The sequence below is a fragment of the Macrobrachium rosenbergii genome, chromosome 56, assembly GCF_040412425.1.
Source record: "Macrobrachium rosenbergii isolate ZJJX-2024 chromosome 56, ASM4041242v1, whole genome shotgun sequence".
In the NCBI taxonomy this organism is placed as follows: domain Eukaryota; kingdom Metazoa; phylum Arthropoda; class Malacostraca; order Decapoda; family Palaemonidae; genus Macrobrachium; species Macrobrachium rosenbergii.
The window spans coordinates 65,297,411-65,311,204 of NC_089796.1; the positions used below are offsets into that span (position 1 = coordinate 65,297,411).

The following is a 13,794-nucleotide window of genomic DNA, read 5'->3' on the forward strand; positions in this document are numbered from 1 at the left end:
GACTGATAAGTCTCCTGTCCGTTTCAGAAGACTTCCTCAGACAACCCCATCTCAGGTGATTCAATGGGGGTTATCCATAAAAGCTCTTATTAGGACTCAAAAATATCAAGAAACTCCTCAGATCTAAAGATTTTCGAGAACTAGCTAAGCTTCTCTAGAATGGGAGAGAGTCTTCAGTCAATGTCTACCAACACAAATGGACTGTTTTTTCCGCACTGGTGCCAAGCAAATCATGTCTCTTCCCTCTAAGACATCTTTAACAGAGATCCGCTGAACCTCTTTTGTTCTGAGAACTTCTGGGAGGAAAGCTTGTCCCTCATCCACTATCAAAGGTTATATGGCAATGTTAGGCTGTGTATTCAGGCATAGAAGCCTAGATATTTCTTTGGATCGGGATTTATCTGAACTTATTAAAGCTCATTTGATACAGTACGAAGTGCAAAGATTTACAGCAAGTTTCGTGGAACCCAGACATGGTACTTAAATGGCTTTCAGGTCCACCCTTTGAGTCTATTTATTCTGCTTTGCTGAGGAACTTAAGGAGACTGGTAGCCTTGGCTACAGCCAAGAGAGTAAGTGAGATCCAAGTTCTATATAGGAGAATCGGTTTTTCTAATGGAGATGCGATTTGCTCCTTTTAGCAAGACTTTCTTTCTTAAGAACAAAATTCTTACGAGACCTTGGTCACTTGTTCTTTAGGAACATTAAGGAACCTGTCTCAGTGGTAGGTTCATTAGATGAAGAAAGATTCCTTTGTCTGGTAAGGAGGGCTCCCAAGTGCTATCTCCATAAGACTGACAAAATAAGAGGTATGTCCATCACCTTGGTGTTCAGTGTTTTTCACATTCTCTCTCGAAAGAATGCCCTCTTTCTTTCTAAAGATCTCATTCATGAGTCACATTCACAAGTGGGAGAAGGTCTTCCCTTTCTAAGAAGTAAGCGCATGAGATTAGAGCATTCCTCACGTCCTTTCATTCAGACATAATCTTTCTCTGCCTCCATTCTCCAGTCCGCTTATTGGAGATATAAGTCGGTTTTTTGGCACATTATCTGTAATGTTGAACAGTTTTAATGATTGCAGGACCTTGAGTCCTATATTGATGGCTGGCACCTGTGTTGGGAAGGAAGTACAGTCATACCTCAAATTCGCAAGGTTGGGGTTCGGGCCTAGTCCTGTGCATCAGGTGATTTTAGACGGAAGTTTGGCAAATACATCTTTAAAAATGCTAATAAATGTTCATTTCCAAGAGCGCAAAAGTACAAATATGACCCTAATCATGTCCCTTGCTGTTTAAGCCAACTTTTAAAATGAACTAAAGTTGTGTAATTTTATTTAAAATTTCCCTTATTACCAGAAAAGGAATACAGTAAATGGTTGACATAAAACTGTGCTGCACAGTTTCAAACTAGCTGCTTTGACTGTAGACTCTTGGGTATAATTATGTTACCCCAACCATGGTCATGCCAATTTTCTTTGTCACTTAGAGTAAATCTCCTTTGTCTGGCAAAAACGTCCCCTAGTCAAAAAAGTACAATTAATAAAATATCGAAAACGGAATGTGAAATGTTCGTAGAAGGTAACAGTACATCCAAAAATTCAATCAATTTAAAATCATATACTGTACAGGTAATGACGTACAGAGAAATAATAGCCCTGTTTCCAAGTATCAGTTTGAGCGCTAACTACCATGAGAGAGAGAGAGAGATAGAGAGAGATACCAAATGATAAAGTAACTGTAACTGCTTTTGTATCGCATTTATGCGCAAATATATAAATACAAATTTTAGCCGTTCTGATTTTACACCTAAAACACGAAAACTTAAAAATTATACACACTTTGTGCCAGGGGTATCATCTTTGCCAATGAGTAATCTAAAATGGGGTATCACATCTTGTAAAAGTACACCAACTCAGCTCCTGTAATTACATGCTCATACAGATTACACCAGCACTTTTCTCGAAATGAACAAAGTAATTTTCAAAGAATGACACTTACAACTCTTAATTACATCTCTGATATTACATTAACGTTCATTTTATCAAATGAGTGGCGACTGAACAACCTCATCTCAAGGTCATGTATGACTTCTTGTGACAAAGACTTTGCCAAATGGAATACTGGTATGATATTTATGTACAGAAATATAAATATAAATTTTCCATATCGATTTTACATTTAAAGCATGAAAACAGTATAAATGTACTTCAAACATTAAACAAGCATTTTCTGCAGAAGGTTCAACATTTGAAAAGTGCAGTAACTTTTGCAAATGGGTATCATCTTGTAAAAGTACACTAAAGTGAATGTGCTGAAATTACCTTTGCATCATATTTATGCATGTACAAAATAAAAATAATACATTTTCATTCAGATTGTACACATGAAAGCATGAAATGGGTTTTTCATAGAATTTTACAGACAGCAAAGCATGAAATTAATTTTTCATAGAAAATCCCTTGCACATTAAAACATGAAATGCATTTTTTCATGCAGATTTTGACATAAAATCAACTGTTTTGCACTTTTCATACAGATTTTACAGTAAGAATGAAATTTTTTCATACAGATTTTACATAAAAGCATGAAAAACTTGTAAATTACTTTCAAAAATTAAACACCCACTTCTGCAGGGGTTTGCCTCCTTAGACAGAATTTCGTGGAGTTGTGAAAAAACATCAGGTCTACCATCCAGAAGTTAGGTTCCAGTGAAATGACCTTGTGTTAACTGATTCAGGGCAAGAACCCTCGAATCGTGCCCAAATGGGTTATTACTGTATAGGAAGCGTTCCTTCCTTCCTTTCTCTTCTACTCTAAACCTGGTGTTGAGTTTAGGGAGCTTGGGGGTACTCTGTACTGAGACACCCAGGTCTTTTAACAGTTGTTGATGGTGTGTTTAATCTTTGGTGTGAGTATCAACATTTTCTCTGGTGTTGTGTGTTGGTACTGCACCTCAGGGGGTGAAACTTTCTCTACTTTTACGTTTTACAGTTCTTTTGCTAAGGTGCCATTTAAAGAGGTTGAAAATAGGTGTCACTGACTCGTCAAGATAATGCCACCAGACAGTATCTTCCCATCAGCTCTGTTACGAAACAAAGTGTCAACAGCAAATGTATTAATCTTGAGCTCCTTTCTATTCCAAATTATACTTTGAGCACTCGAGGTAGAATAAACCACAGAATCCCACCTCCCATCAAAAAGGAATCAGAGCTAAGACTTACAATGTTACTTACATAAAAATGACATTTTATAACACGAAATGAAAATATATCTTAAAATTAAAAAGCTAGCCCTCCTGCCATGTTCCATGGACATTGCAACATGAATAAATTGAACCTTCTTGCAGTTGTTCCTCTTCTTCCCGAAAGTGGGCGGGGCTGGCTACTACATCAAATAAAACAAAGAGACAACGACCTAAAATAAAAACCTCAACTGCCGGTTATTAGAAATTGTTAGCTATGTAATTAACTTGGTAAATATATATAAAACTTTATTTTATTATGATAATGTCAGTTTAATGGTAGCAACTACATTATCTAAGTTCTTATTCAGAAAAATCAAAAGCTAAAATAATTGTTTAGGTCAGTAATGCCTATCCTTATTCTGGAAATTGTCAGTAAATCTGTTACAAAGTATAGAAGTTCCAAAACCCTTTCAGGTCAGAGAAAGTACACGAAACTCAGGGATCCTGTACACCTATAGTATCAGGTAAACGCAAGCATGATGACCCTCAGCCAATTGTCGTCAAAAGAAAGCGAGGCCGTCCTGCGATGTACGATAGAACACCTGCAGCCCCTCCTTCTCGTGCTTCTACCCCTCCCCCAGTAGCGCAGGGACCACCTTCGAGACCCCAGCCTGTTGTGACAACAGTCCAACCGGTTGATGTCATTCATATTCTTCCAGAAGCTTCTCTTTCTAAATCAGCAAGAATACAGGTATTATAAATTGGAGGTAATATAGTGTATTGAATGTATTTAGTATAATTACCCTTACATGGTGGGCTGGAAGATGAAGTTTTTAAACCCTGGCATTTATATCTTAACAGATTCCTGGTGAGCCTTCTGGTGATTCACCAGGCCCTTTGCTGGTTGTGGAGAATGATCACAGAGTTGGCAGTGGCAGCGTTGGTGTTGGGAGTTCTGTGCCAAATCTTCACCGTGTGACAAGAGAGCAAGTCAACCTTGTCAGCTGGGTCTTGTTCTTTACCTCTCAGGTTACAGCAGCATCAGCAACGGCCAAGATTGCTACTATTTCGTGCCGTGACAAGACCCTGCATATCGTGGATATAAAGACAGGTATTATGTACTGTGTTTGTTTACTTTACTGTTATTGTTTCCATGGGTGCAAGATTAGTAAAAAATAAGTTTTTATATATAAAACCCAAAGGCAAGTTAATATTTTTGATAGTGTAGCAGCTGTTCGTCATCAAAGGAGCTGCACTCTCATGGTCCCCCAAGGCTCCATAAGACAGACCAACCAATTACAAAGAATTCTCTTGTAGTTGGTCTCAGCCAGAATAGTGCTTGTTGGCACAGTGATAGAATATAAAGGACTCAGGGCAGGAGGGCTCTATCTCCTGTCCTACAACGATTACATAGGCTCTTATGTCATACTGACACAGATGCGATGAAGTCGACACCATCGCCATTACACACTGGTCAGTCCGAGTGTTCACTTGTCCCCGACCCAGGATGTGCTCCGAGATTGCGTTTGACTGTGCACTTTATTCTCCAACTGTACACAAGTCAAGCTAAGTACAGTCATACCTCGAAATTACGCAAGGTCAGGTTCCGGAGCCCCTCGTGCAAGGTGAATTTTCACATAAGTTTGGCATGGTCTTTAAAAATGCTAATAAATGTTTATTTCAGAGTTTAAGTACTAAATATGACCTAATCATGCTCCCAAGTATTAAGCTAACTTTTAAAGTGAACTAAAGTTAGTGTAATTTATTTAAAAATTTAGCTTATTACCCATAAAAAGGAATACAATAAATGGTTGACGTAAAATTGAGTACTTCACAGTTTCATAATAAGCGCATTTACAGTAGGTGCGTACGTATACTAATGTTACCCCTAATTCATGGATGCCGTTTTCTTTGTCACCTAGAGTAAAGCCGTTTTCTTTAGCCACTAGGCAAAACGTCGTGTCCAGTCAACAAAAGCACAATTCCATAAAATATCAAAAAACATGTACATAATGTTCGTGAGAGGTAGTACAGTACAGGTAAAATTCAATCAATTTAAAATCATATACTGTACAGGTAATGACGTACAGAGAAATAATAAGTTGTAAAGTATGTTTGAGCACTAACTACTTAATGAGAGAAGACTGCAATAAAGTAACTGCACTGCTTTTGTATCATATTTATGCAAAATATATAAATACAAATTTTCCATTCTGATTTTACACCTAAAAACATGAAAACTTAAAATTATACACACTTTGTACAGGGTATCATCTTTGAAAATGCAGTAACTAAAAAATCACATCTTGTAAAAGTACACCAACTGAACGTGCTGTAATTACATGCACATACAGATTACACCAGTACTTTTCTCCGAGGTGAACAGGTAATTTTCAAAGAATGACACTTACAAACTCTTAGTTACATCTCTGATATTACATTAACGAATTCATTTTATCAAATGAGCGCGACTGAACAACCTCATCTCAAGGTCATGTAAAGTTCTTGTGACAAAGACTTTGCAAATGGACATAATACTTGTATGATATTTATGTACAGAAATATAAATATAAATTTTCCATATCGATTTTACAGTTAAAAGCATGAAAAACTTATAAATGTACTTCAACATTAAACAAGCATTTTCTGCAGGGTATCATCTTTGAAAAGTGCAGTAACTTTGCAAATGGGTATCACATCTTGTAAAAGTACACTAAGTGAATGTGCTGAAAATTACCTTTGCATCATGTTATGCATGTACAAAATAAAATAATACATTTTCGATACAGATTGTACATGAAAGCATGAAATGCATTTTTCATAGAGATTTTACACACATGAAAGCATGAAATGCATTTTTCATAGAGATTTTGCACATTAAAACATGAAATGCATTTTTCATACAGATTTTACACATAAAATCATGAAATGCATTTTTCATACAGATTTTACACATAAAAGAATGAAATTTTTCATACAGATTTTACACATAAAAGCATGAAAACTTGTAAATTACTTCAAAAATTAAACACCCACTTCTGCAGGGTTTCTCGAGAATTTCGTGTGTCTGTGAAAAAATCGCGTATGCCCATTAGTTAGGTTCCAGTGAAAAGTTTGTGTGTTTGTGAATTCGCGCAACTCAAATCGTGTAAGATCGAAGTATTACTGTATAGGAAGCGTTCCTTCCTTCCTTTCTCTTCGCCTTGGTACCTGGTGTTGAGTTTAGGGGAGCTTGGGGGTACTCTGTACTGAGACACCCGCCAGGTCTTTTAACGGTTGGGTGATGGTGTGTTTAATCTTTTGGTGTGAGTATCAACATTTTTCTCTGGTGTTGTGTGTTGGTACTGCACCCAGGGCAGGGGGCAAACTTTCTATACTTTGCTAGCGTTCAGAGAAGTTCTTTGCTGCAAGGTCCCCACTTATGTAGCAGGTGACACTTGGCACTGCTGCCACACCTCTACGGAGTAAGATGAGTGCCATACAAGCATGAAAACTTGTAAATTACTTCAAAAATTAAACACCCACTTCTGCAGGGTTTCTCGAGAATTTCGTGTGTCTGTGAAAAAATCGCATATGCCCATTAGTTAGGTTCCAGAAAAGTTGGGTGTGTGTGAATTCGCAGAACTCACTTGTGTAAGATCAAGTATTACTGTACTTAGTTTAAGACCCATTGAAAAGTTTTAATGGGCAAGCTTATTTATTTTTTAAATTGGGGGCCAATAAGCCTCTTGCAAGGCGAGAAGTTAGGAATAGATTGCTAAGCTACACTGTAATTGCCATGCTGTTTTTTTCTTGTTTAACACAGTGAGTTTTAACATTAACTTGTAAAAGGTCAACCACGTCATATGACGTGTTGCAGAAGTTGTCCCACACAGGTTATCCTTGTCATATGAAGTTCGTAAGTTTTTAAATTGTGCGCATTCATAGCTCATTGTATGGATATTGTTTATGTAGGATGGGTACTTGGCAAGTCTCCAGAAATGCAACAGCACCTGAGGCTGCACACAGGGTTGCCAGATTGGGCTACAAATTGCAAACTGGCTACTTTTTACACCTTTGGGTGACTAGATTTCACAATCTGCTACTTGTGAGCTTTTGGGATACTTTTGATTTGACTTGGGCTCTTGTATTTGATTTGGGCTACTTCCATTTATTTTTTATCATAATAATAATAATAATAATGGCCATACAATGCTTTTAGTGCCTTATTAGTCTTCATGGAGGAAGGTCGCGCTGGCTGCTCGTGCTCTCAGTCGAGAGGAGGCTGCGCTGGCTGTTCTCTCAATCCAGCCCAACTTTCTGCACGTCATTTCATTCATACGATGCCAATGCCACCAGGTGCCAAAAAACAGAGGACAAATCATCGACCACAGCAGAGAAAAGACACTCACTTTCACTGCTGTGACTGTGATATGCCACTGTGTGTGTGGAACCATGTTTTTATATAAGTAACTTACCAAGTAATTACATAGCTATAGTTTCCTCTTGCACGGCTGCTTAAATTAAAAGATTCATAGGTGATGCTTCAAAGTTTAGTGCAGACGACTGGTCCTGCCCACTAACGGGAATACCAAGAACGACTTAGCAGACAATCTCATTCTGTTTCTGCCTTGCTCAAGTAAACACCAAGTGCCGATGGCAACTTTGTTCGTAAATTTGCTGGTTGGAAACCAGATTTCGGTGAAGTATTATAGCTGATTTCGGGTAGCCTTCAAGCCTACGGCTTTCAGGATCAGTATTTTATTGTTTTGTTGTTAAGATCTGATTTGATTTCGCAATCAAATGGTTTACCACCTTTACTGGTCAGCGTAATAAATCTAAACATTGCGTTCGTTACTGAATCAATACTGTATTGATGGTATTGAATTCCTTATCTTAAAGTCTCAATGTTTGTTAGGATTTGAGACATGTCTGTATGTTAGTACTGTGTGTTCAACCTTGTACGGTTAACATAATAAACTTTCCTTCTCCGAATACTAATATTGTCTTTGTCTGAAGCTGAACTTTTCTTTTTCAGTGAATACAAATATTAATATGAAAGTCTCTATTATGGTTTACTGATAGAGGGTTAATATAGATGGCTAATTGTTGGCTTTAATGTCCAATATAGTGCTGTTAAATCTTGCTAATCTTGACAAATGTTTCCCAGTTAAACCACAACAACCCATATGTTTGTGTGATGGCACTGTGTACACAGAACATTTGTTGCTATACAATACAAAGACATAATATATAACAGTCTCTTGTTTGATAGGAACTGAAATATGTGTAATGACGGTACTCAATGGAGTTTGAGACTATATCGGTAAATGTTAACTTTTTTTTCCAGAGTAGTGTAAAACTTAATTATTAAGTTGGCTACCTCGAGGGACTGATTAGGAAATATAGTGAAATTTTGATGTTCTGGAAATCAATATTTTCTGGAAAGGAGGGACATACCTGCAATCTCGAAGAATGTTGGTTATGGTTTAAGATATGTTTGTATGATGGTATTGTGTACATGTAACAGAGGTTCGGTATACCAATTAAGAGAACTAATTATTATACCAGTTTTGGGGAACTGAGGAGTGTAAGGCGTCAGGAGATGCAGAGGATGGATGTGGTGAGGAGGGTTTTGGTTATGGTGAACTTTAGAAAGAAGTTCTCGACAGCCGAGAACTCATGCTTTTGTACTTGCTTACAGTGGGACATATATTAAACAAGATGACATGAGTAATGAAGAGTTCTACATTTTTTTTTTTTTTTTTTTTTGATAGTTCATACTAAGAGTGCCCAGTAGTGCTTGCCAGCTCCTGAGCTACTAGCTCGCTTGGCACCAAGTGCAGAGGCTGGGCACTATCGGGCACTCGCTCGGCGCCAGTTTCTGAGTTCCTGGCGCCAACTCGCTTCTACTGCTGGCCACCCTGTTTGCCTTTTTGTATGATAGTGAAGCTTCCCAGTGGAGGAGGTGGCTCCTCATCCCTTCTCATGCCATTGCCAGTCTTGTGTGTGGGTTGCACAGGGATTAACCTTGTAATAATAGTGAAGGTTGTGCAGTGGGGAGGTGGCTACTCAGTCCCTGTTGATGCTCCGACGAGCCACAAAGGTCACTGTCAGTGTTGTGCAGTGGAGGAGGTGGCTACTCGTCCCTTGATGCTCCTAGACAAAGGTCACTGTCAGACTCCCATGCACCAGGGAGGAGGCATAATAAAGTCCATGGGAGTCCGGAGGGGTTTGCCCTGGGGTAGTTGCCCCTGAGTTGAACCTGCTGTCCACAGGTGTCGATGAACAGCCATTGGAAAGGCATTCATAGAGATGTACTTTTTGAAATTTTGCTAGCCTTCATTTAACTCCTTCGCTGCAAACTTCCAGTTATACTTTGCTAGCCATCGGACTTCTCTTCGCTGCAAAGCTGCCACTTACATAGCAGACACTCCTGGCTATATCGCCTCATCACTACAGGTTGAGTGGAGCCCCAGCCAGAGGCATACGGAATGCCAGTATTGGTGCCAAGCAGAACATATGTGCCCAATAGCGCCAAGAGCTTGTCTTCCGAGCTTCCAGCACCAGCTCTCATGTGTCTGCCCAGGGCTCATCTTCATTTAGAGCTTTCAGCACCAATTGAACGCCTCTTCAAGTGGCTGACTCTGGTCTCTGATCATCAGGTGCCCTCCTTCAGTATTGGACTCCCTCCTTTGAGTACCATACAGCTGCTCTCAGGCAGTTTTGTCTCTTGTCAGCCTGTTCCACCTTCGCCTAGAGTTCCAGACGGGCCAAATTACTTCCTTTTGTGACATCAATTAGTGTCTCAAAGCACTGTCTTCTGCAGACAAGGACTTTTGTCTATGAATTTATGAGCTTGTTGAAGATGGCTGTCACCTCTACAGGGAGTTTGGAGTCTGACTTTAGTTTTTTAAGGGAGCAAGACAAGTGTTTTTTGTCCTTTCCTCCATTTGATGCTTAGACAGAATAGTCCTCCTGGTTGAGGTTCTTGCCAAGATTTTATAGTAAGGGTCTATCTTGACTAACATCAGGAGCAGGGGCTAAAAAGACGAGAGTCTCTCAAGCGATGCCAAGGGACATCGCTTTGCAGCTACTTTCAGACGGCATATATCCTCGGTACGTTTTTCCCTTTGGTATTACGATATCTTCCTTCGTGGCCATTCTTTTATGGAAACTTTTCTTGGGCTCCAGGCAGAAGGAAGCGCCATGAACCCTCTCTCTAGCAGCGCTCATTCCCGAGCGCCTGATCATCTCCAGAGCTCTTGACTCCAGCTTTATGGCGCCTGGTGCCAAATCCCGAGCGCTCGACACCTGTTCTCTCTAGCCATACTTGGCTCCCACCGCTGAATGCCTAGTTCCTTTTCACATTTTTTATTTTTATTTATTTATTTTTTAGAGCATTGTGTTGGACTGTAGCAGAAGTTGTCACTCCTGGTTTTGTTCAAGACCGTTGTTACCCATGGCCAGACTTTTGTATATCTTACGGACTTTCCAAGTTCCTATAAGCTTGTCAGATATTAGTTTTTAACCACGTACAGTTCCACATACATTGTCAGTCTTTATGTGGTGTCATTGAGTCCACGCAAGGCATTATTGCACTAAGAAGTTGATCCTGCCCTGATGGCCATGTGGCTGTCAAGTATTGACAGGGTCGGCAACTAGTTCATTTGGTTGTCTACGAGTCTGCACGAGGTTTGGGGAGCTGGGAAATTTCTGGGACGTGTCCCCAGGGGAACAAACCTTCACATGTATGCCAGAGAGCTGAGAGCCATTAGCTTAAGACTTCAGTTCTTCTCGACTCTCACTCACTCCTAGACTGTGGTATTCCTTGAGACAAGATCACAGTCCTCACTTTTTTACATTAGCTCTTGCCACCAAGTGACAAGAGGGTTTTTCTGCGGACGATAAATCAAGTTTTTTTTTATTTCTAGTCCAACTGGAATTTCTGGTGGTTGAACTGAGCTGTCAGAAAATCACTCTTACTCTTGAGTGGACTTTGAGCCCCTGAACTGTCGGGTTATGTGCCTGTATCTTGACTGTCTGCCACCTTAAAGGAATCTTCTAGTCTGGGCAACAGACACCTTACTGCAAGATCACTCCAACCTAGACCTCTAAGCTCTTCTACCATTCGACATGGTCAAGGAAGGGCTGAACTTTCTCAAGCTCTCAGTATGTTACGACGTTCCTCGTAGCCCCATTCTGAACCATAATTTATGGTTCCCAAATTGCTACGGTTGATTGGTGGACTTTCCAAGAATCCTTTCACAACTGTATTTGTTTCTTCTTGAACAACCTCACTTCAAGAGACACCAGATGGTGGTACGCTCTTACGCGGACTGACTGGGCTGTCCGGGTGCTTGTCAGGAAGGAGGTGCTTTTTTCAGAGGTGCTACAAGAGACATTTGAAAGTTGCAGACTTCATCTTCTAGCTCAGTCTACTAATCTTAAGTGAACGATGTTCCAAATTAGGTGTCTCATGAGTAGGTGTCTCAGACTTAAGTTTCTTCTGAGACATTTATGACTCAATTGCAGCATTGCCTTTTTTTTATTGGAGAGAATAAAGAATTTCTAATGTTCCTCTTTTTAGGGGTATCAAGCTAGTCTGACTCAGTAACACAGTTTGCTCGTTTACCCTGGGAGATTTTAAAGAGTACGCTTCCATGACCTGGAACCATTCTCTCCCTCTCCAGAACTTAATGAAAGAGAATATGGTCTTGACAGCCGGGGGCAGTGCTCTGGGCTCCCAGGAACACCCTCCAGCCCGAGCCTTTACCTCTTCTGACTTCCAGCTTGCCTGGCGCCATCTCTGCCCCGAGCTCCCAGGAGTGCTCGCCAGCTCTCAACCAATTAGTTATCTGGCGTCCAGCTCAGCTGGCGCCACTTACATCCTGGCACCAAATCTCCCCACATCCTTGGCTCTGGGGAAGAGTAGGAAGCTCTCTTTTATGTTGGAGTTTTCAGATATTACCTGAGCAGGATTGGAAGCACAGGGGGCCATTCATAACCTATGGTGTTCTGACCAGGACCCTTTTTTTCGCCATCTAAGAATACATTGATCTTCATCATGTATAGACTTGGTTTATGAGACCATCCTTAGTTTCAGGAGAGCATGGGGCCTACTTTTAAGTGAAAGCTAAAGATGTCAGAACCACTTCTACCTCATTAGCCTTGATGCATATACACCCCTTTTGTCCATCCTACAGTCGACCTTTTGGAAGCGTAATCGATTTTTGCTTCTCCCCTCTTCAGAAAAGTTTAAATAGTGTTAAAATTTTATTTTGCAGTACCTTGTGATTATTAGTAACTGGCTTGGCATTGCAGAAGGAAGCATAGGATTTTCTACTATACCTTCACCGTGTAGTAAGGTGCCGAGTTTTGTGAGAGCCGGGGCTATGTACCTTGAGCACCCACCACTGTCAGTGGATGGGTCGTGGTCTTTATTTCAGTGCAGGTGACAGTGTTATATGGTTGTTTAATTATGGAACTGCGCTCAGGGCAAGGGCACTTTTTAAAGTTTTGCCAGCTTTCGGTTAACTCCTTCACTGCAAAACTTCCAATTATGCTTTGCTAGCCATTGGACTTCTATTTCGCTGCAAAGCTCCCCACTTAAGTAGCAGACATTCCTGGTTATACCGCCACATCGCTACCAGTTAAGTTGAGCACCAACCAGAGGCAGTTTTCTACTGCAGGCTCTCTTAACTAATAAGGAACGACAAGCATTGTTTTCAATTCTAGCAACCTTTTGTATTTCAAGTTCATTGGATTGGATGTCAGTGTTTTGGAGTAGTGTATGTGTCCATGTATCCCTCCTCCTGTCAATGTGGAAATCAGCTATGTAATTACTTGGTAATTTACTTATATAAAAATGACATTTTTATGATAAAATAAAGTTTTATATATACTTACAAAGTAATTACATGATCGGAGCCCTCCTGCCTCCCCTTTGATGGACATATGCCATAAACAGAATGAGATTGTCTGCTAAGTTGTTCCTGGTATTCCCATTAGTAGGCAGGACCAGCTGTCTGCATGCTAAATTGTTCCTGGTATTTTAATTTAAGCTGCTGGCAGGACCAACCGTCTGCTATGCTAAGTTGTTCCTGGTAAATTAGTATAAAACCGTCTGCACTGAACTTTAAGCGTTACCCACGAATTTTTTAATTTAAGCTGCTGTGCAAGACGAAACTATAACATGTAATTACTTGGTAAGTATATATAAAACTTTATTTTATCATAAAAATGTCATTTTGAAAATTATACTCTTCCAAATTTGTAGAAGTGCTAGAAAAAAAAGAAAATGTAGTTTGTAAGTTGTACAGTATTACTGAATAAAAATTAAAATAAATTTATTTCTAATTTCAGTTTTGTAATAGAAATTTATGTAATAAATTGTTCGTATTTGTGGAAAATAAAAATGGTGGATTAGGGGACCAAAAAAGTAAAAGTGGACAACAACACTGAGGATTATGTGTCGGCAGCCAGCTGCGGGATATGCCCGATGCAAACTTCCAATTTTGGACCTTTAAAATGTGGTTGTGTGCCTTTTAAATGGTATTTTCTTTCTTTTGGAACCATTTGGCATTGATTAACCCTTAATCGCCGAAATCGCCTCTATTTCAAAAGTGAACC

At 39.8% G+C, this 13,794-nt stretch overlaps 1 protein-coding gene across 4 annotated transcripts in view; it reads left to right on the forward strand.

The window, feature by feature from the left end:
• Hira (histone cell cycle regulator-like protein) overlaps positions 1–13,794 on the forward strand; it is a 77,396-nt gene that overhangs the window by 45,213 nt on the left and 18,389 nt on the right. For all 4 annotated transcript variants that reach the window (XM_067099916.1, XM_067099918.1, XM_067099917.1 and 1 more), the window contains 2 exons: positions 3,658–3,934; positions 4,045–4,294. In XM_067099916.1, coding sequence (XP_066956017.1) covers positions 3,658–3,934; positions 4,045–4,294 — 527 coding nt within the window. The remainder of the gene's footprint in view (positions 1–3,657; positions 3,935–4,044; positions 4,295–13,794) is intronic.